A 24019-nucleotide genomic window follows, 5' to 3' on the forward strand; every position below is an offset into this window, starting at 1 on the left:
GAGTTGTAACTAAGGTGTCATCAGTTTTATATCATGCTTATAACAGGGTTTATGTGCGTTATGGCAGGAATATGTTGGTGGTTGTGGTTGTACTGTAACCAGTGTTGTAGCCACGCCGGTCGGCGCCGGTCGGGCGTAACCGCCACTAGTGCTTGCCGATCGGCACTCAGAGTAAATCAGCATCCTACCGACCGCCACTCAAGCTTCCTACCGACCGTCACAAAAATCAGTGAATCTTGTATTAAATGAAATCAAAATACACTGAAAATTACTCAAAAAGTAAGTTGCCAAGAACAAGATTTTTTTTATTGCAAACACCTACACAGGTGTTGTGGATCAAGCGATACAATCCAGCACTGAATCATACAAAACGGTATACAAACATTCAGAATTTGTGAAATGCAAAATCATATTTATTAAGCCTTTCCTCGTACAATACAAATTACAATGATAATTAATATGTAATTGTGACTTGTGAGGGCTTTACTAGGCGTGGTTTTTTTTTCGTTCAGTGATGCCGGTGGGCGTAGGGTGTTACGTTCAGTGATGTCGGTGGGGCGTAGGGTGTATTGAATAACATACCTAATTTTAGCTATTCACAAAGACTGTCAGGTGAAAAAATAGGGGTAGAATAGAGCCGCCTAAAGCCATTGAAATCAACTAAAACCCTGTAGCTTCGGGGGCTTCGCCCCTCGAACCCCACCAAGGGCCCCTGGACCTCACGCAGAGGAGGGCTCGCCATGCTCGCGGGCTGGCTTCGCTCGCCATCGTCAGACAAATTAGCCGCCACTCTCTTCAAATTAGCCAGCACTCACTTTCTCCTGGCTACAACACTGACTGTAACTAAACTCATTTTAGAATAATACCTTTGACCACCATAAAATACTTGTGAAAAGACATGTCATCCAAGATATAGCCTCTAGAGGCATTAACACCAAACATTTGGTTCACAATCAACCTGAGTTCCACTAAAATTGAGATTGTAGCCATATGATTACAACATCACAAGTCCCTTTGAATTGGAACAGATATATACTACACATCGTGATCAGCTTAAAGGTTGGTGTGCCATCTACTGTGTAGTGTTAATGTAGTGTGAATGTTAATGCACCCACACCTAATGGAATAGCTGCTGTCTGACTGTTAAGTATGACAAATGACATTTGTTACCAACTTTATAGTTGGGACAACCTACTGTAGACAGCAATACTACAGCAATACTACAGCAATACAGCACCTGAGGAATGCCCCACTGTCTTGTTACACCATTTTACCTCCATGGTTACACAATGAAAGTTGCATACAACTGTTGTCTGTCATATAGACACAGTATTAGGCTATTAGCTACCAGTATCAAGTATATACAAGCTCTTGAGGTTTTTAAGTGGTTAATTGTATTAATGTATTGGTATCAATCTGGTACAAAAGGTTTGACATTGTGAGGATTAAAGTACCTTCTTAAGCCTCAATGTAAATCAAGCTTGATTAGTCCACTTTCATTTCAAAGAATGAGACCAAGTCAAGTTAAAAACTTTTCTGCTGTGCATTTTGCACATGTAGACATGGATCCAGGTGATGGGGGGGGGGGGGGGGAGATAATTCCTCCCCTTATTCAAACCCACACAAAAGATAACCAGCAGTTATTAGTGCAAACTTGTGTGTAGACCTAATTTATAGGACCCTAAATATTTTTCAAGCACCATTTCACATCTAAGATTTCAATTTGTTTGTGGGTCTGGACCCCAAGATCCTGCTAGATGGGAGTTGGCCTCACCAACCCAGTGGCCACAACCCCTCCATTTTATAATCCTGTATCTGCCCCTGATGTGGGAAGTTGGTCAACAAAGTATTGATAATCAAATCAACATTAATTTTAACATTAATTTAACATTAATTAATGTTAAACATTGATAAAGTTAATATTCATTAATGTTAACTTATTAATGTAAAATATTTAACATTAATTAATTTAACATTAATTAGTGTTCAATAATTTACCATTAATGCTTATTAAATATTAATTTTGTTGAAGGTTTCAGAACGTGTCTTTAGGTTTGATCAGTCTCAATCTTATTAATAGTTACACTCTGCTTTGATGATAAAATAGTTGATTTATTGAAGAGCAGTGACCTTTCTATAGACCTGACCAATTACACCACAAATTATCTATATCCTTGTAAAGACCACACTAGTATCCGTATTGTACTGTACTGTACAGTAATTCCTACGGTCAGTGCCTAATGTAAAGGAAGTGGTATTTTCCCTTACTCAAACTTTTGTTTCATCGATGTATTGCAGTAAGTGCTTTTACAAGTACTTCCTTCGTTCATTCAGACAAAGCCCATACACTTATGTTCTTTAGGGTTAGTAGAAAATCAACCATAAATCCTGTGCATGAAAAACCAGAGATTCCAAGAGAAGCATTCTCTCGTTACCACAATGTCGTTAAGATTGGATATAATCCCTGAGAAATCAATAAAACCCTCCAGTACTTGATTCTAAGTTTCGTCTCTTTCCATAACAGACAGTTTTAATTTCTCCTCTTTTGTTTTTAATTGTTCACAATAATTGGAAAGTGGTAGAATATTTGTAAACAGACTTAAGACGATTTCTTCTGGCCTTGTTTGATATTGTATCGATACTTGCATCCATGGCAATGAAGTCTTATTAGCACAAGCCACTTATATGGTTGTATTTCAAATACCTAGAGAACTGTGGTCAAGTTAGTATTATTTTTATTATGAGGAATAACTTAGTGTTCAAATTTTATGTATGTAGTTTTGTAGTCTCTGAGTTTTGCCTCTTGTAAAGTACTACGTATATGATTCCTGTGTACATACTGTAACTGTGTTATACATGTTCACATTTGTATCAATTTGCAGCTACTGTATACATGAGCATTTTGCGATGCAATCCTGGATAAATCGTTCCCTGTTACATCATTACAAATATACTTCAAGGCCTTGGTATGAAACTATGTTGTTGCCAGATGATTGCATAAGAAGGTGGAATCTTATTGAAGTGTGTAAACTCAGGTTATATAATTTAAGTAACAAACTGCAACCAGTTACCTTACGTCTTAACATGAGATACCCAGTTTAAGCAAGCCTATAACATAATGTTAAGTTACAGTAGACTTATTGCTGGGCCTGCATTCATTTGTACAATAACCATTGTCATGAATCACATAACATTACAACACTCCTCTCTCACCTGTCTCCATACTGCCAACCCACTTTTCTCATCTGCCATGTCTATACAAACACACATTGGTAAAAATCATCGCCTCTAATTGTGGTCTTTTTTTATTTTCTTCTTTTGCAGACATACTTGGATGCATTTAAAGAAGTTCATGTTGTACTAGGCAACCCTGCTTGTGACTTGGACTCTGTAGTTTCATCTTTAATTTATTCATGCTACTTGTCAAAGGTGAGTTATTTGTCCTGATTTAATATGTACTAGACATGTATTTGAAATCATGCAAAGAAGTTCATATACACACTAATAACAGTATGCACTGTTCAGTACTTAGTAAAACAAAATTTGTATTGAAATGACAGAAATATTACAAATAAGAGAAAGATGAAAGTAAGTTCAGGCCAGACATAACGGTACAGTATGGGACAAAAATGAATCGTTTTCGTTTACCCCCACCGAAAGTACACAGCACGGGTTTATTTCCTGATTTTTACTCACAAAGACAGTTTCGAAACAAACTGAAACTCAAAGCATATTTGCTACAAATCATGCAGAATAACTGCCATGCCATTGGTAATTAATAAATCGAAAGTCCAATGTGAAAAATTGGAACCGTATTTTTATTTCATTGTACTAGAAATGAACTTGAATAGGAAATCTTTAAATGGGAGAACTTGCATTATCCATGCACAAAGCTCTTTGCAAACATTTCTAGTGGTAACTTTTGTTCACTGATCAAAGTATCAACCACAATTGTCTTAACCCCCCCCCCCTCCCAAAAACTAATTTTCGTACTCTTCTATCTTCAAGAATTACAAAACTATTACTCTGGTTCCTTTCCTTCTACTTCTATTATGGAAAGACTACTATTATTTCTACTTATAACTGCTAGTCCTGGTTTTCTCTTCTTGTTTGTATGAAATAATATTTCTGTCTCATTTTGTGGGAGCCCTTGAAGTGTTGTTATAATTACAGCTGTAACCTCTCCCATGCTGGAAGTTCATGTATTATTGATCTGTTGTCAAAGTGTCCTCGAAAGTGATACTTCGCTTCAGTCAGGCCTCCTATGATAGCACTGTCTGAGCATGTTTTACATAGGTGGTTGATTAAAATGCCACAATTAATATTTTCTCTTTCCTGCATTACGGATAACATTTCATGTGTTGCATTTAACACTTTTTTCTTTTTTTCCATCTCTGTCACATAGATATCTAATGAGGAATTCAGAACAATAATCCCTGTTTTGAATATCCCCAAGGAGGATTTTCTCCTCAGGACAGAGGTTGTTTCTTTTCTCTCATCTCAAGATCTCGATGAAACATTGTTAATATTCAGGGATGATATTGACCTCAGCACTCTAGCTGCTGGCAGCAGACTGAAATTAACTCTGGTCGATCATAACGTCTTATCCCGAGAGGATGCGGACCAGCTGGACCCATGTATCGTGCAGATTATAGATCACCATGACAATGGAAGGGTGGAGGAAGAGGGCAGAGAGATAGATATTCAGCTGGAACCAGTAGGGTCATGTACCACCCTTGTCTTGGCGGACATTCTTAAAAAATCGGAAGAACTGTTAGACGAGAGGATAGCGTCACTTGCGATAGGTTTGTACTTATGTTTGAAAATTAAATCATCTTGAATATTACACAAAGAAGGAAACAGTGGTAGTGTTGTAACTGTTTTTTTTTTTAATATTGAGGGGGGTGGTTGTTGGGGTAAGGGGTGGGTATATCTCTCACTATTTTAATAAACCAACAGAAAGTAACAAGCAGTCAAGTTGAAAGTCACAGCTGAGAGTCTCCAGAAAAGAGTGTGAATGAGAACATGTTTGAAAAAATCTTAAATCTATCCTTTGGCACAAATACAGTTGTCACAGTAATTGTTCTTAAGAATAGATGCATGAAGTGATTTTAAAGATGGATTAAACATCCTTTGCACTATAAACCAGTGTCTACATTAAGATTTCACTAATAGACAGAAGCAAAAGTCTTCCGTCCTCTTTCTTTTGATAAAGTCAATAGTGAGACACTTGACTATTCAAACCTAAATTTAAGTTTGTTATTTGGATAATTATTCTACAGCTTTGGAAAAGCAGAAAGTAGATATTGTCCCCACAGCAGAGCAAGAATTTGCATATATGTGAATATTTAATCCATTCTGTAGAGTGTACACTACTAACTTACTATAGCTAAAAGGTGACGTCAGGTTTGTATTGGATGTTGTCCTGATTGAGAGATGTCACCATTTCAAAGTGTCTCATATCACAGTGGCTGATATTAGTAATGACTACTATGTCTGCAGTGGATATGACAGGAAGTTGTTGCAGAAAGCCTCCATATTTTTTCCTCATTTTTTTCTATTTCCAGAACAGAGTTTTCAGAATTGAGAATGATTATTTATAATTGCCACAATTTCAATAGGTACTTTAATTTTCTGTCAATTTTGAAACAAATATATATACGATGAGAAAAACATGCTTTGAAGGTCACTGAAATTGTTGAATCCGCCCAGTCAATCTATTGAACGATGGCCTGTTAAAGTAAACAAGTTCTCACTTGATTGAAAGAATAGTGAGGGGTGTGTTTGGGTTGCATTGAAAGTACTAACAGGGAAAATGAAAAGATATTAAGTCTCATGGATACTTCTAGTTGATTTCACATCAATGGGTTTCCATGTGATGAATTAGCTGGTGATACTTAGTGCAGTGTATATAATTTCTGTGATCTCTTTATTTGAAGTTTATGATAAACATTTTGAGACATTTTCTGATTGGATATTGGCTATATTTTATTTGATAAACCATGTTTACATGGAAAGAATATAAAGCAACATTGCAAAGGGAATGGGTAAAAGGAATGCATCTATGTTAACAATGTTTCTGTGATGGCGTGACATCCAGTAAGTAAACTTGCCAACTAAACAGCTTGTATGTGGGAAATTACTCAAATTGTCTGAGCCTTTGTTAGCATATAAGCATTACTTTTCAAAACATGACTGTGAGCTATCAATTTGCTCCATGGGCAAACAAATTGTTTGTTGAAATGTTTAGTCAGAACTCCTCAGTATGATTGTATAGATTTGCTTGGTCACCAAGTTTTCTCAATTTTATGAAACGTACATTATTAAATGTTTCTCAAAAAAGGATTGTAACTGGTCAAGCTCAGATCTATAGCCTTGTAGATTAGTTTGTAATTAGTGCATAATTAACATATGAGATTAAAAAAATATTATCTCTCATAAACTTTACCATATTAGTATCAGTCACTAAAAAGTATTTTTCAGAAATTTTAAACATTTTTTGCCACTTTTGTTAACTTAATGTGGTCTCACACTTGACCCAGTGAAGGTGATGAACTATTTTGTACAGTAAACATGAATTCAGTTTGTACAATTTGCATCCAGATTTTTTTTTACCAAGGTCAATGCAAGATGCTGTTTTAAGTTATATTCATTTTAGGAAAACCCTTATTTTGGCAAAATGGGAATTTTAATCCATGTTTAAAGAAAAAGTTTTGCTAGGCATTAATTTTTCTTCAAATATGGGCCTTTAATTTGGTGACCAAACATGTCTTAAAATTTAAGTCCTCTTTCAGACTTTCACAATTATTCCCTTCTCGAAGATAACAGCAACTGTCAACAATTTTAGCATTAGAATTGTTTTTAATACTAGACAGCTAACAGGTCTAGTACTGTAGGTTACTCCCTCTCCTGTCTTTGTTAGTGACAAACATGTTCTGTCCATTGGGGGATTACTGTAGGCTCAATTGTTGACAAGAATCTCCATATCTCTTTAGTTCAAACAGAAGTAAACAGTCCATTGTAAAGCAGGCATGCAGTCTCAATTGGGCAACAGATTGTGAGATTTTGGTTGAATGTCCTAGCTGCTCTTATGTTCTCTATAACTTATTTGTAGAACTTTCCACTCGATGGCTTCTGCTTGTTATTATCTGGATCACTTGTTTACATTCAAAGAGAACTTGTGGAGATTCTAAGCTTCTTTTTAACAGTTGCTCTCTGAGATAAGAGTTGACTTTCTTTCAAACATCTTGATAATGTAGAAAATTGCCTGTGTGACCCACATGAGTTTACATTATTACTTTATTCCTTTGGGTAATGTGTGTCCATGCAATGGATACTACTGTATATATAGGACAGTCTAATACAAATCTGTAAATAGTACAGAAAAGTACTGTCAACCATTGCTTATTGTATTTCAGTCACTTTGTCTATGGATTGTACCAATAACATATGGTGTGTACAGTATAAATGTTTGGTTATGGGGAAACAAGTCTCTGCTGTACATAGTTTTGAAGTACTTAAAATTGGATTGGTACTAACTAGTAACTACAATATAGAATGTTAATGCTACTGCTGAATCTGTATTCATGGTCTTTCAGATTTCAAATTTCCAGTTAAACCTATTCTAAGCAACTTATTTAAATCTTGCATAAAATTCATTCATGCACTTTAATAGATGAGGTAGTAAGAAATTTGCTTACGTATACTGTATATTTATTGTAGTGGTAGCTTTTACCTACACTACATAACACTGAACACTGTGTGTGTGTGTGTGGGAAGTAATGCGTCACAATAGTACAACTACACGCTGTAATGGAGATGAACTGAAGAAAAACTGTGCAGTGTGTTTAATACACTGGAGCTTTATCTACCAGCAAGAAATTAAAGCTCTATGGGGCATGATTGCTATTTATCAGGTGCTTGACTTTATGAAAACAATACTTGTAAAGCTGTGACACCTAACAAATTGCATTCCTGTTATGTATAACTCTACAATTGGAACAACATACTGTATAAATGAATGGAAGGTAGTTATTATCTAACTGTGGATATTCAAGTATCATTGTTGAAATTGTGAACAAAAATGTCAAGGAAGCCTCTGCAGAGTTAAGAGATGCAAATTGTAAAGTTTACTAGGACTTTGTTCGTTTGGAAAGTGACTAGTTTTCTTGGTCGTGTTTCATTTTCTTACAAGACAGACACTTCAAGTTTTTTTATTTGCATAAATTGACACTCATTGCTTTGGCTACTGCTTCCAGTCAATCTGGACCACAGTTATATTGTAACTTCTTTCTTTAAGATAATTCTGTTGTTAATGAAATTGTTGAGGAAGTACCATTATGCCTTACAAATAATGAAAAAACAATGCCTACATTTAATAGCTCTCACTTGCCACCCTGAATTTTTAGTTGTATTCATTGAATCCACAGAGACGTATAGTTATTTGTACTTTTCCAGAAAGTTTCCATGATTTGTGATTATTTATTTATATTTTGTCTTCAGAAATGTTCCTTTTATCTTTTTCTTCAGGTACTATTCTTCTTGACACAGTTAATCTGTCTACTACAGCAGGAAGAACCACAGACAAGGATACAAGGGTGGTGTATACTCTGAGTAGACATTGCCCAAATCTACTACACCAAGAAGTCTTTGATGCTTTACAAAAGTCCAAATTTGATGTCACAGGTAAGAAAAGAAACTACTCTAACTAACCATTTGTTTTAGTGAAATAATTGTCATTCATGAACAGATCTTAAGCATGCATATCACAGCCACCATCACAATAGTATACTACACTGTGATGTCACCCAGTTGGGACAAGTTTCCTATACCATACTTTCATGTCCTGTCTTTGAACACTGGTACTGAGAGTACGAGCAGTTTAGGTTTCTATCAGAGAAAGATTAAGGAACTTTGTACTGTCAGAATGAGTGCTTTGAAGCATGATAGTAAAGTACAGTATAGAGTGGTATTAGCATCGGCAATTGTTTCAACTGTCTGGTGATGTTTAAGTTTTATTTCATTTGTGTTACATTTTGAGAATAAATTTGGCATAGCAGAAATTGCTAGGCAAGTGCTTTGATATGTTTTGAGGCCAACCTTGTGTTGTAACTTTAGCATTGTTTAGTACAGATCGTCTGTTCTTCAATGTTGGGAATATTCAATGTAGCAGCGATAGTTACAGATAAGACATGGAACAGTTTCAGGTTCAAGTGAAAAAGGAACACCAGTTTCAGGATTTTCATACGTCGGCAATGGGAGGGATTAGAGGTGGTTGTTGTGCAGCTCTTAGTCTAGGAATTTGAATGTTTACTCTTTAGTCCCCTGATGGAAGGAGTGGAAAGGGACAGTAAGAAATGTATAAGTGGACACTTTGATGATGTCCGATTAAGAGATCCATCCTAATTAAGATCCATCCTAAGAGATCCATCTGTTCGTTGCATATAAATTGTAATTTGTACAGTGTAAAAAGTAACTGTTCTCAAGTAAACAATTTATGTTGAATTATTGTTTTGGTTACTATACTGTTCAGTTTGGAAATCTTAAATGCAAGAATTTGCAATTATTTCAAGATGTCGACTTACATGTTCCTACTGTATTTCTTTTAGGTCTTTCAGCGATGGATGTTCTCAGAAAAGATTTTAAGTCCGTTTCTGATCAGGATACTACCATCGGTCTTAGCTCCATTCCTTGCTCTGTAGAGGTAAAGTTTTAATGATAAACATAACTAGTGGATTCTAGTGTTAACATTTATGCCATGTAAGATTTCTTACTTCATTGGTGCCAAATCATGCAATATGACAAATTTTCTACTTCACAAATTTTATTACTGATTCACATGTTAGTAGTCAGTTTGTTGCCATTTACCAAGCTAAAATTCTGTAGCCCCCACGAGTTATGGTTGTGTTATTAATGGAATACTACCTATCGTGGAGTGCTGACCCTTTTGATGGGTGGAAATTCTTGCCAGTGGTGCAGAAACTTGTGCAAAAATTTCTGAGATGTTTGGTCCATCGTAACTCTGTCTTAAATTTTATCTTATGACTTGCCGTTATCAAGTTGGTCTTGATTAGGAAAATAGGTGAGAGCTGTTTTTCAGCTAATTATAACATGTTTGGCATTCTTGTTTTAGCTTGGGGATATCACTGTGGGGATTTGGTGATCAATATTGATTAGTTTGGCTGTTTTTTGTTCTGAGATTGCAATACAATATCTAAAAGAATTAAGCAGTCCTGTAAAAACATCGCTTCATATTTTTACCCTGAAATATAGCTGTCAACTAGAATTTTTTTTTATATAATGGTGAATTACTTTTGTGAGACTTCTTTCAGCATTGCTGCTTTACATAGAAAGAGAGTGGGAGGGGGTGGGAGGTATGTGGTGGGGGGGTGGGAAAGATGGAAGGTAGGAGATACTGAAAGGTGGACCTTGGAATTTCATAATTACATACCATAAATTGTTCATGCAACTCATTACAAGCAACTTGTTTAGCACACAAAGGTTGGAATGGGAGTCTGCCAATTGCAAAATTAACAAACTCCTGTTGGAACGAAGAAGCAAAACTCTTCAGTTATTGTAAATGCTGAACTTTTGAAGCTGCAGAGACTATGTGAAAGTCCTGCAGTCTGTGGCAACCTTTAGCAATGTATAAATTCAATGCAACAGTACACAATATATTGTAGCACAGGAGAAAACAATGAAGGTAGTAAAAAATATGTCAGTTCCAAAAACTGTAAAGGTGGTGTAGATAAATGTGCATGAAAGGTACAGGATTGCTTTAACTAAACACAATTGTGTACCAATGGTTGGGGAATAGTGCAGGTGTAAGCACCTCTCACATTTTGACCAGACCCCTAAATTGTGAGCGAGAAGGTAAAACTTTAACTTTTTTGTTATGCTTTAAACTTAGACCAAAAAAAAATTGAAGCCACTCCTAAAATTGACAAGTTTTACTGCTCTTCTCATACATCTTCTAGTAGTTATAGCTCTTAAACACCATCTAAATTTAAAAATATTTTATAAAAAGTGTAGGTATAAAGATACTTAGGTAATATATAAATTAAGCAATTCTGGCTTTTAAAGGCAGTTTGCATTTGACTTTTGATCTTTAGTTCTTGTTTATTCTTCTTGCCATGAGGAGTGGTCTATGGAGATACTGTATATCAACTGTAAATAGAGGAAAACCAATCTCTTTTTATGATCTTACCCTCTTATCTCCTCTGAAAGGTGACCCAGAAAGGATGTAAGGCAATCAGAAATATCCTGCGTTGCTCAGTAGGGTTTAATAAGATGCAATTAGCTTCTATCAACAGTGATCGGTTTGAAGGGCATTGAATATTTTAATATTGAATAGTTTGCAACATGAATGTAAAGGCAATACAAAATGAAGTACATGCATACACATACAAATACATATATATATACCGACACGGCCACACATACATATGCAAATATAAGTGAATGACACCAAAAGGAACCTGCCTTTTGCTTCCACCATTTAACCTTTCTTGCTGAGTTTTGATTCCTGTAAATTTCAGAATGAAAAAGTTCACAGCCCAATTACATCATTACAACACCTTTAATAGTCACTCATACGAGTCAACAGTCTAGGATTGATTTCTGTTGTACACATCCAATGTGCACCCATTGTCAACATCTTAGAAATGAGACTAAAACCCTACCTTAAGTCATTTGCATTTGTTTATTAAAGTTGTTGAACCGCCCAGTCTCCGTAGCTATAGATGGTGGAATTGTAAAGGTTGGATTTTATTACCATTGGTACTTAAAATAGACAATGTTCATGGCAGGTCACAGTCTTTTCTCTGTTCAATGCACAATTAAACTTGCAGTACATGTTGAGGAATTGCCTTATGTAGGAGAGCAGGCTATGTGTGTAATAATGTCACACTGCTTGATTTAGCTTTCAAATCCAGTGGTGTTGCTGTTATTTTTGTGCCCCTGCATCACAGATGTAGAACCTAGGCTTGAAACTGGACAATGATACTAGAATAGAAATTACAATTTAATATCAGTAAGTAAATTATAGGAGATTTGGCAACCTCTATGCATATCAATAGACAAGCAACACTAGTAACATGAAAACAAAACCACAAACAAAGCCACAATTAATTGAAGATTGAATGAATATCAAACTCTACAATTCTTAGATTCTCCAAAGGAAAAATACATACATATGTACCTTAAGCAGACATCTATGAATCTTACTGTGGAAGTTTGCTTTAACACTTGAATCAAATTTGATCACCACTTTAAGCATCTGTTGCTGCAGGAAGAGGCCAAAGCTGGTTGATTATTAATGGTTTGCTTCTAGCCGAGGTTTAACAGATTGTTATAAGAAGAGCTTCATTTCCATCTCAGACTTGTTTGCATCATTCTCAGTTTTCTTAAGAGCAGAGCTCTACACGTGCTGGTACTGTATGGCTTACTACAGTACAAAGACACAAGCATAGCATAGCATAGATAACAATGTTATTGTGTCGTATGTAGTGTGACAACAGATGGTAAAGTTGAGAAAGTCTTGTTCTGTTAAAGATTGAATGATGAGACTTACCATTGGCCTACAACACCTTCATTGCAGATTTACTGTGTAGATACTGCCTACTTTACACACATGAGTAGGGAAAATGTTGGTGTCATTACCTGGTAAGGGTAATTTCCAGTCCTAGTTTCCCCTCTTTGGACAAGACCTGTAGCAAATGTCACTACAACAAACTCTCACATCGTACCTTGTTTTTGTCGTAGGTCCTTCTCGACAAGTCTGAAGGGAATCAAGTTCTTCAAGAATTTTGTGAGTCCCAGCGTCTTTCAGTTCTTCTACTAATGGCAGCCTTCCAAGGAGAAGATGGCAATTTGAAGAGAGAACTTGGGGTGTTCTCTCTTTCTCAGGAGGATGAAATGAGGGCAAAGTTAACATCTCACTTGACCTCTGATGCAGCTGGTCTGCAGTTGGAGGAACAGAGTGTGGATTGTAAAGATTTGTCCTCCTTTCACCATGGTAATGTTGGAGCTTCCAGGAAAGTTGTCCTTCCTCTTGTCCAGCAGTTTTTGGAAGAAGTGGGAGTAACCAACCAAAGTACCACAGGGGACAAACAGAAACCAGAGGACAGAAGAGCAGATGGAGAGAGTTCTGTTGAAACCGAGGATGGAGGGTCAGAGATGAAGGTAGTAGACACTGCCGATCTTTTAGGCAGTTTTGAGCCCAGTTCTCAAACTAATTATTCTGGGGTTGCACCTATATTGCATGGTAATACTAACAATTCTAATAGTTTTAACGGCGATGCTAGCTCAATAACACCGCAGCATGATATGCACATTCATAATATAACCACTGCTCAAAATATGCAACATGTATATAACCTGTTGGATTTAGATCCTATGTCACCAACAACCTCAGACCAGCAGCCAATCTCGCAAACAAGTTCTAGTTTGAACGATTTGCTTGGTTTTGATCCTTTTTCAAGCTTAAATACTGACTTACAAGGTGAAGAGCAGAAAGAGGTATTTCAATCAGAAGGAAGTGTCTCATCTCCGATGGATCAGTCCGATGCTATTAGTGATTCTCTGCTGTTAGTGGACTTTGGTGCATCAGAAGACCCAATCAGCCAAAGTACTGAGACTGAAGATGTATTCTCGGTCTTAAGTAGTCAAGGTCAGACTGGGTTTGAAATTGAATCAGGTAGCACAGATGGGAATGTTAGATTATCAGAGACAAGGGAAGGGTTTGATTCTTTCTTACTAGAGCCAACTGAGATTGGGGATCAATTAATCAAGAGATTAGACCCCAGCATACATGGTAACAAGGATGATCACAGACAGGAATCCTTTAATGTGACAGATTCTGATGGGAGCAGTCTGGCTGACTTAAAGAAAGATGATTTTCAAGATGAGAAAGAGGACAAAACAGTTGAAGAAATAAGTGGTATACAGAGAGATGAGGAGGACAAGATAGAAATGCCTGAAACCCTGGAAATATTAGTCTCTGAAAAAGACAGTTCAGATTTGTTGAGCAAAGGTTCAGAGGAGGATATTGCCTTTTTCGTTGAAAAGGCGGATAGCGAAAGGGAAGCAGGAACGTTGGATGAACTAGAATTGAATGGAGAATTAGCTGAAGAGAAAAGGGGCAAGTTTTCATCAACTATCGCACCAAACAACTCATTTGGGGATTTAGATGAGTATGCAAGGACCAGTACACCACAACTAGATGATGATGAATTATCCGAAAAAGTGGAAGAACTACATCGATCCAGGAGTGAAAGTTTAATTACAAATGAATCTCAAAATGAAGGAGATAAAATTACCATCAAGAATTTGGAGATGATTGCTACATTAGGAGCATCAGGTAATGAAGTACAGGGAGAGGATGCAGGAGAGCAGACCACTATTTCAGAGTTGAAATCTTTTCTTGGAGTTTTAAACGGAGAAGAACACATTCATGGAGATGATAATAGTCAAAGTGATGATAAGGGAAACGATGTGGGTGATGAAGGTCTTACATGGGGTACGGTAGAGGAGGATGGAGCACATACAGAGGAAAATGAAGATGATGATGTCAGTGGACAATCCTCAGATGCTCCTTTGCTGAGTGAAGGAGCTCTGTCCAATGACAGGGAAAGTGCAGAACATATAATAGTTCATGAACGTCCGACCCAAAGTGAGATTGGAATAGAAATAGAGGCAGGAAAGAGTGACTCTGACCTGAAATATTCATCAGATAATGCTGATTCATCTGATCACTGTCCGTCTGAAGGCGATAAGGACACAAGACAGGGTTCATTTGATGAAACTTCTCAACAAAATTCATCTTTTGCAATGTTTACATCAAAAGTAGGAACCAGTGAAAAATTTGATGTGCAAGAGTCCGACAATGGTAGTGGGGCCAGTGATTGTGGTGGAACCATAAATGATGACAAATCCTTAAGCAGTGACCAGAATGAAATGGACATGATGGATGAAAAGAAGATAGATGATGAAACAAATGAAGATGATTCAATGACAATTTCGGTGGATTTGCAGGTCAATAGCTTGCAAGAATTACACAGTGAGTATCAACATCATATTGCTGAGAAGATGCAATTTGGTCAAACTGAGAAAGTGGTTGACCACTTTTTTACTCCTGAGAGTGATGAGCTTTCTTATGACAATCAAAATCTCAGAGGTTCTGAAGATCACACTGAAAACTATATCATTGAGGATGAATCTATGAACAAGTTTGCACCAGATGATACAGAAGATGATGAAAGAAGCTCTCAAGAGCAGGTTGATGAAGAAGGTATTGATGGTGGTTTAGTAGGGAATGCTCTAAGCAATCCATCAATAATTGAAGTTGGTTTAACCTCTGGCAGTGATGTATCATCCAGAGGTGAACAGGACAACATTGGTGACTTTTCAAGTATGATGAGTAATGAACATGATGATAATGAGATAAGTAGTATCTTTGGAGATACTTCTTTTAAAAGTTCTTTGCTTGAAGTTGACACTCAAAACTTTGATGAAAATGAAAGTAGAGGTCAGACAAAAGAAAACATACAAACAAATCCTTTTGCAAATGAGGTTGATGAACTCTTCAATGTTAATGAAAACTTAACAACAGAACAAGATGGTACACAAGTAGTCCCTTTTGAACATGAATTGAGCAGTGAAATGATCACTGGTACTACAAATGATCAGAAGTTTGATATTTCAGTAGAAAGTACCTCTGAGATAACTGTTTTTGAAGAACCCAAACAAGACACCCACAAAAACATGTATGAAAGAGGAAGCCAGGTTCAATTGGAGAGTAGCCTTCAAACCAATCCATTTGGTGTTGGAGAACTGTCCAATGGGAAGCGATCTTTTAGAGCTGAAGACAAAGATATTCTTGGAGATGAAATAATTGATATTTCTACAGGAGGTACTTCTGATGTCATACCTGTATTACAACACAAGCTGAAAGTTCATGAAACAAATTATGAGAGTCAATCAATGGGGAACCCTCAAACGAATCCTTTTGTAGGGGAGATGAAAATTCATTCTGATAGAAATCCCTTCATGGAAACAGATAAAGAAGATATATCTGATCAAGACCTCTCCTGTCAAATGATGCAAACGAGTGACGATTATGCTATGGTTGAGAGCTCTGTGGATACTTCGTCTTTTGCAAGTCCTTCTTTACTTCTCATCAAGGGAGATGAACACCAGGATCAGGAAAAGTTTATAGAAGGTCCAGCAGACCAACATAGGCAGACCAATCCTTTTGATGTTGAAATGGGAGGCTTATTTGATGAAAAACTGATATCCAATAGTGACCAAGGTATCTGGGATCCTGAAAAATCTGTGATGCAAGGTATAGGAGGCTCGTCATTTGTAAGTTATTCACAAGAAGATGATACTGGTGATCACAGCCATACCGAAGAGGAACAGATTACAGCTCTGTATGAAGGGAATCTGGAGTCCAACCCTTTTACAAGTGGGAGTGGTTTATTTTACGACCCTTCTTCTAAAGCGGATGAAAATACAAATGGAATTGAAATTGGTGCAGATGAATTAGTTGCCTCAAAGGAAATAACTAATCATGAAAAGTCACCTGACTGGAAGCCACCAGTACCTTCTGATGGAAACCAACTTGATGGGGAAATGAGCAAAACAGTAAGTATTGAAGTATTTGAGACTGGTTATTCATCCGAGGAAGAAGGTGCTGACTTTGTTGATACAACCAAGGAAAAAGAATCTTTAGAAATGGTAGGTTATGACAAAGATGATGAAGATGATACTGAAGTTTCTCCTGAAACCATGGAAACTGGAGAATTGGTACTGAATGGTAACCCTAACACACCCTTTGTGTTTGATATGTCAAATCAGCAGGTGGAAGAGAAGGGCCTGATTGATATCATGGCTGTAGAGGAAACAGAGAATCAGTTTGGGTCTGATGACATGGATAAAACACAGGAACACAAGCCAGACTCAGAAGAAGAAAAGAACAGAGGAAGTATAACAGTGTCTGAAGAGGGTTTGACAACTGAAGTACCTTCATCAGAAAGGGATTCAAATGCAGACAAGACATTTGACTTCTTACCTGATGTAGACGTTTTACCTTCAAAGTCTGTGGACGACACTGTCATTGAAGACCAACATATTGTAGAAGAAAATGAGAATTCAGTTTGCTCCACAAGACAAGAAGGAGAGAGCCAAAAAGAAATAGATCAAGATGACATGGATTATGATGGTAATGATGCTTTATTAGAACTATCTGTAACTTCCAAGAAAGTGGACAAGGAAATGGCAGAACATCAAGTAGAAATGGAAGATAAGGGTGATGAAGATGTTGTCAAGGAACTAACAGTTGAATCTTTGGAAGTTCATCCCACTGTATATTCTCTAAAGGATGTGGGAAACCATAAGGATCAAGAATCTCAAGAAATGGACAGATTTGAAGAGGATTCAGTTGAGGAAGAAGAGAAGCCAAGAGAAGTAGGTTACAATGATATGGGTTTTAATGATTCATCTCAGTTTACCATAAGTGATGGTAATGAAGCTTTATTAGAATTATCTGTAGCCTCCAAGAAAGAGGAACAGGAATTGGCAGGACATCAAGAAATGGAACAAGAGGATGAAGATGTTATCAAGGAACAAGCAGTTGAATCTTTGCAAGTTCGTCCCACTGTGCATTCTTCAAAGGATTTGGAAATCCATAAGGATCAAGAATCTCAGGAAATGGACAGGTCTGAAGATGAAGAAGAAGAGAAGCCAAGAGAAGTAGATTCCAATGATTTGGGTTTTAAAGATTCATCTCAGTTTACCATAAAGGATGATAAGGAAGCTTTATTAGAACTATCTGTAACTTCCAAGAAAGAAGACCAGGAAATGACAGGATATCAAGAAATGGAAAATGAGGTTGATGAAGATGTTGTCAAGGAAGAAGCAGTTGAACCTTTGGAAGTTCATCCCACTGTACTTTCTCCAAAGGATGTGGGAAACCATAAGGATGAAGAATCTCAGGAAATGGACAGGTCTGAAGATGAAGAAGAAGAGAAGCCAAGAGAAGTAGATTACAATGATATGGATTTTAATGATTCATCTCAGTTTACCATAAAGGATGATAAGGAAGCTTTATTAGAACTATCTGTAACGTCCAAGAAAGAGGACCAAGAAATGTCAGAACATCAAGAAATGGAAGATGAGGATGAAGTTGTTGTCAAGGAGCAAGCAGTTGATCTTTTGGAAGCTCATCTCACTGTACATTCTCCAAAGAAGGTGGGAAACCATAAGGATCAAGAATCTCAAGAAATGGACAGATCTGAAGCGGATTCAGCAGAGGAAGAAGAGGAGCCAAGAGAAGTAGATTACAATGATATGGGTTTTAATGATTCATTTCAGTTAACCATAAATGATGGTAATGATGCTTTATCAGAACTATCTGTAACTTCCAAGAAAGAGGAACAGGAATTGGCAGGACATCAAGAAATGGAAGATGAGGGTGATGAAGATGTTGTCAAGGAAGAAGTAGTTGAACCTTTGGAAGCTCATCCCACTGTACATTCTTCAAAGGATTTGGAATACCATAAGGATCAAGTATCTCATGAAATGGACAGGTCTGAAGATGAAGAAGAAGAGAAGCCAAGAGAAGTAGATTACAATGATATGGATTTTAATGATTCATCTCAGTTTACCATAAATAATGGTAATGATGCTTTATTAGAACTATCTGTAACGTCCAAGAAAGAGGACCAAGAAATGTCAGAACATCAAGAAATGGAAGATGAGGATGAAGTTGTTGTCAAGGAGCAAGCAGTTGATCTTTTGGAAGCTCATCTCACTGTACATTCTCCAAAGAAGGTGGGAAACCATAAGGATCAAGAATCTCAAGAAATGGACAGATCTGAAGAGGATTCAGCAGAGGAAGACGAGGAGCCAAGAGAAGTAGATTACAATGATATGGGTTTTAATGATTCATTTCAGTTAACCATAAATGATGGTAATGATGCTTTATCAGAACTATCTGTAACTTCCAAGAAAGAGGAACAGGAATTGGCAGAACATAAAGAAATGGAAGATGACGGTGATGAAGATGTTGGCAAGGAAGAAGTAGTGGAACCTTTGGAAGCTCATCCCACTGTACATTCTTCAAAGGATTTGGAATACCATAAGGATCAAGTATCTCATGAAATGGACAGGTCTGAAGAAGAAGAAGAAGAAGAGAAGCCAAGAGAAGTAGATTATAATGATATGGGTTTTAATGATTCATGTCAGTTAACCATAAATGATGGTAATGATGCTTTATCAGAACTATCTGTAACTTCCAAGAAAGAGGAACAGGAATTGTCAGGACATCAAGAAATGGAAGATGAGGGTGATGAAGATGTTGTCAAGGAAGAAGTAGTTGAACCTTTGGAAGCTCATCCCACTGTACATTCTTCAAAGGATTTGGAATACCATAAGGATCAAGTATCTCATGAAATGGACAGGTCTGAAGATGAAGAAGAAGAGAAGCCAAGAGAAGTAGATTACAATGATATGGATTTTAATGATTCATCTCAGTTTACCATAAATAATGGTAATGATGCTTTATTAGAACTATCTGTAACGTCCAAGAAAGAGGACCAAGAAATGTCAGAACATCAAGAAATGGAAGATGAGGATGAAGTTGTTGTCAAGGAGCAAGCAGTTGATCTTTTGGAAGCTCATCTCACTGTACATTCTCCAAAGAAGGTGGGAAACCATAAGGATCAAGAATCTCAAGAAATGGACAGATCTGAAGAGGATTCAGCAGAGGAAGACGAGGAGCCAAGAGAAGTAGATTACAATGATATGGGTTTTAATGATTCATTTCAGTTAACCATAAATGATGGTAATGATGCTTTATCAGAACTTTCTGTAACTTCCAAGAAAGAGGAACAGGAATTGGCAGAACATAAAGAAATGGAAGATGACGGTGATGAAGATGTTGGCAAGGAAGAAGTAGTGGAACCTTTGGAAGCTCATCCCACTGTACATTCTTCAAAGGATTTGGAATACCATAAGGATCAAGTATCTCATGAAATGGACAGGTCTGAAGAAGAAGAAGAAGAGAAGCCAAGAGAAGTAGATTATAATGATATGGGTTTTAATGATTCATCTCAGTTTACCATAAATGATGGTCATGATGCTTTATTAGTACTATCTGTAACGTCCATGAAAGAGGCCCAGGGCATGGCAGAACATCAAGTAGAAATGGAACAAGAGGATATAGAAGATGTTGTGAAGGAACAAGCAGTTGAATCTTTGGAAGCTCATCTCACTGTACTTTCTTCAAAGGATTTGGAATACCGTAAGGATCAAGTATCTCATGAAATGGACAGGTCTGACGAGGTTTCAGCAGAGGAAGAAGAGAAGCCAAGAGAAGTAGATTACAATGATATGGGTTTTATTGATTCATCTCAGTTTACCGTAAACAATGGTAATGATGCTTTCTTAGAACTATCTTTAACTTCCAAGAAAGAGGACCAGGAAATGACTGGACATCAAGAAATGGAAAATGAGGATGAAGAAGATGTTATCAAGGAGGAAGCAGTTAAATCTTTGGAAGCGCATCTCACTGTACATTCTTCAAAGGATCTGGAATACCATAAGGATGAAGTATCTCAGCAAATGGACAGGTCTGAAGATGAAGAAGAAGAGAAGCCAAGAGAAGTAGATTACAATGATATGGAATTTAATGATTCATCTCAGTTTACCATAAATGATGATGGTAATGATGCTTTATTAGAACTATCTGTAACTTCCAAGAAAGAGGACCAAGAAACTTCAGAATATCAAGAAATGGAAGATGAGGGTGATGAAGATGTTGTCAAGGAAGAAGCAGTTGATCTTTTGGAAGCTCATCCCACTGTGCATTCTTCAAAGGATTTGGAATACTATAAGGATGAAGAATCTCAGCAAATGGACAGTTCTGAAGATGAAGAAGAAGAGAAGCCAAGAGAAGTAGATTACAATGATATGGAATTTAACGATTCATCACAGTTTACCATAAATGATGATGGTAATGATGCTTTATTAGAACTATCTGTAAAGTCCAAGAAAGAGGACCAAGAAACTTCAGAATATCAAGAAATGGAAGATGAGGGTGATGAAAATGTTGTCAAGGAAGAAGCAGTTGAACTATTGGAAGCTCATCCCATTGTGCATTCTTCAAAGGATCTGGAATACTATAAGGATCAAGTATCTCATGAAATGGACAGGTCTGAAGATGAAGAAGAAAAGAAGCCAAGAGAAGTAAATTACAATGATATGGAATTTAATGATTCATCTCAGTTTACCATAAATGATGGTAATGAAGCTTTATTAAAATTATCTGTAACCTCCAAGAAAGAGGAACAGGAATTGGCAGGACATCACGAAATGGAAGATGACGGTAATGAAGATGTTGTCAAGGAAGAAGCAGTTGATCCTTTTGAAGCTCATCCCACTGTGCATTCTTCAAAGGATTTGGAATACCATACGGATCAAGAATCTCAAGAAATGGACAGATCTGAAGAGGATTCAGAAGAGGAAGAAGAGAAGCCAAGAGAAGTAGATTACAATGATATGGGTTTTAATGATTCATCTCAGTTAACCATAAATGATGGTAATGATGCTTTATTAGAACTGTCTGTAACGTCCAAGAAAGAGGACCAAGAAATATCAGAACATAAAGTAGAAAAGGAATCTTTGAATGTTCAACTGACTCTTGATCCTTCTATGGATATGAATAATCATGAGGAGCAAGAATTAAATGAAAATAACAGGGATGAAGAGGTTTCTTCAAAGCCAGAGGAAGAGAATCCAAGAGAGGTAGATCACAATGAGATGGATTATGCTTACTCATCTCAGTTTACCATAAATGATGATGGTAATTATGCTTTATTAGAACTATCTGTAACTTCCAAAAAAGAAGACCAGGAAATAACAGGTCATCAAATAGAAAAGGAAGATGAGCATGAGGAAGAAGTGATCAAGAAACAAACAGTTGAACCTTTGGAAGTTCATCCCACTGCAGATTTATCAAAGGATGTGGAAAACCACCAGGAGCAAGAATCTTTTGAAATTGATGGAGATGAAGAGGGTTCAATAGAGGAAGAAGAGAATCCCAGAGAAGTAGATCACAATGAGATGGATTTCAAGCATGAATACCAGTTTGTTGTAAATGATGAAGAAAGGGATGTACTCAAACTCACAGATGACTTGAATCTGCTAACTGTTGAACATAAGGAGAGTCAACTTGATGAAGTTGCTGTCTTTGTAGAAGATAGTGTAGCTAGTGATGAAAGAGTAATGGATACCATGGAGGAGAGCAAAGAGGTCGATGCTGGTGGGGAACATGGAGTTATCAAACTAGATGATGGCGATTTCAAAGTATCTACTGGAGGAAGAACAACAGAGTATGAAGATGAAGTCAACAAAATGTCAATAAAAACAGAAGATTATTGTATTATCAGTGAAATAATTGATGGTATTATTTCTCAGATTGTTGGTGACAAAATGGAGAATGACTTGGTAACTAGAGAAAGAACAACTGAGAATGCATTATTTAAAAGGGAAGCTGAAGAGGAACAAGAGAATGCGATTACATCTACTCATAATAAGTATCCACAGGAAGAAATCACAAGGAAAGTTGAGGAGATGAACCCTGAAAGTTGTCCATCTGGCATGAAACAAGATGATGTATCACTTAGTTATAAAAAGCCTGTACAAATATCATCCAACTTCAGTGATTTAGAAGCCAAACAATTTGAACTCTCTCTCAAACCACCCGGGAGCATCGTTGATGAGGAGGTGACATCTCCTGTTCTCTCAGATCTCTCAGAGTCGGGAGTAGATATGTCTCCCAATCATCAGTCTTCCAGTCCTAAAGTCAGACCAAGTTCTTTGAGTCTCTCTGACCTGTCTATTAACAGTAACAAAGGGGCATCTGTAGCTCTAGCCCACATGGACACACCTACCATACTGTCCCCAAGTCTAGACTCTCTCTCAAGTTACAGCCATGAGGGATACTTCGCATCGCCAGACTTTGAGGATGATACTCCAACACCTGGTATGTCAGATGTCAAGTCTCTGAGAGGGATGGAAACTGATGAACCAGCTTATAAAAGAGCTCTGTCGGTTGACTCTGAGCTTAACAGGAATGTTAACAGAGGCTGGTCAGATAACCAGTCCTTGCTTGATGCCATTCTACTCACTCAGGTGAATATGGGAGCAATTAACACTTTCTCTCTGACTTTTAAGCAGATTCTCATTGTATCCACCATTCTAGTTTTTTTCCAACCATCACAAAGTTTTTAGCCTGTTGGTATTTAAACTATGCCAGCAAAATTAAATTAAAAATTTGGGTGAAAAGATGAGGAGCAAAAACACATCCTGTTGAATTGAATGTCTTATTTAGTGTTATATGATCTTGACAGAAAAAGGGGGCAAGTGGGTAACACAAAGTGTAAAATTAGAACAAAACGGGCAACAAAATTGGTAAAATCGATATAGATCACTGCAATGCCAAATTTGTTTCGTATCGTAAAGAAATATGGAACTAGGAGTGCAAAGTGGAGAACAAATTTCTGTGATGCCTGACTCAGTATCATGTGTAGCATTTTAAAAATGCTTCATTTTATTGTGTATGAGACTGTCCCAGTGGGTAGATGTTCATACCTGATTGTATTTTCTCAATTACAAAAAAAATCAAGAAGATTCAAAGACTTCTTTCACTTTAGACCTTTCAAACTTACTTCCTCATCATAATTTTATCTGCTTAAAAGTCAAAGAGTTTATGGGAGTAGCCCAGGCATTAACAGCTATTTATTTCACTCATATATTCAGCATTATTTAATCCGCCATGCATCCCCTATTAATCAGTTCACTAATCATCAAATTTATCAACCAAACATTCACACTTTTCATCTATTGAAGGACTTACCAGTCACTTGCAAGATTCATCTTTTATTCAGGGGTTTGTCTCAGTATCAAATTGTTGACCATGCCATCTTCTTATAACATCTTTAGCATCTCAGAAAATAAA

At 36.9% G+C, this 24019-nt stretch overlaps 2 protein-coding genes across 4 annotated transcripts in view; both read left to right on the top strand.

Moving 5' to 3' along the window:
* The first annotated feature begins 740 nt into the window (after window positions 1-740).
* On the top strand, window positions 741-13292 carry LOC139967110 (exopolyphosphatase PRUNE1-like). The gene is made up of 7 exons (XM_071970830.1): window positions 741-839; window positions 3325-3429; window positions 4406-4805; window positions 8530-8685; window positions 9609-9703; window positions 12763-13182; window positions 13287-13292. Exons 1-7 carry the CDS (start codon window positions 741-743, stop codon window positions 13290-13292), a joined length of 1281 nt encoding a protein of 426 aa, XP_071826931.1.
* Window positions 13189-24019, top strand: part of LOC139966521 (uncharacterized) — a 31350-nt gene continuing 20519 nt past the window's right edge. For all 3 annotated transcript variants that reach the window (XM_071969632.1, XM_071969634.1, XM_071969633.1), the window contains exon 1: window positions 13189-23193. In XM_071969632.1, the coding sequence (XP_071825733.1) occupies window positions 13327-23193 (9867 nt within the window). In that variant the 5' untranslated portion in view covers window positions 13189-13326. The remainder of the gene's footprint in view (window positions 23194-24019) is intronic.

The sequence above is a fragment of the Apostichopus japonicus genome, chromosome 4 (assembly GCF_037975245.1).
Source record: "Apostichopus japonicus isolate 1M-3 chromosome 4, ASM3797524v1, whole genome shotgun sequence".
Taxonomy (NCBI): Eukaryota; Metazoa; Echinodermata; class Holothuroidea; order Aspidochirotida; family Stichopodidae; genus Apostichopus; species Apostichopus japonicus.

What these genes read in the sequence shown, in the direction of transcription:
- LOC139967110 (XM_071970830.1), top strand. Translation starts at nt 741, where the DNA reads ATGCTCGCGGGCTGGCTTCGCTCGCCATCGTCAGACAAATTAGCCGCC. An exon ending in GTCCAAATTTGATGTCACAG is followed by an intron (nt 8,686 to 9,608) that starts GTAAGAAAAGAA and finishes TATTTCTTTTAG; the next exon opens with GTCTTTCAGCGATGGATGTT. An exon ending in CCATTCCTTGCTCTGTAGAG is followed by an intron (nt 9,704 to 12,762) that starts GTAAAGTTTTAA and finishes TTTTTGTCGTAG; the next exon opens with GTCCTTCTCGACAAGTCTGA.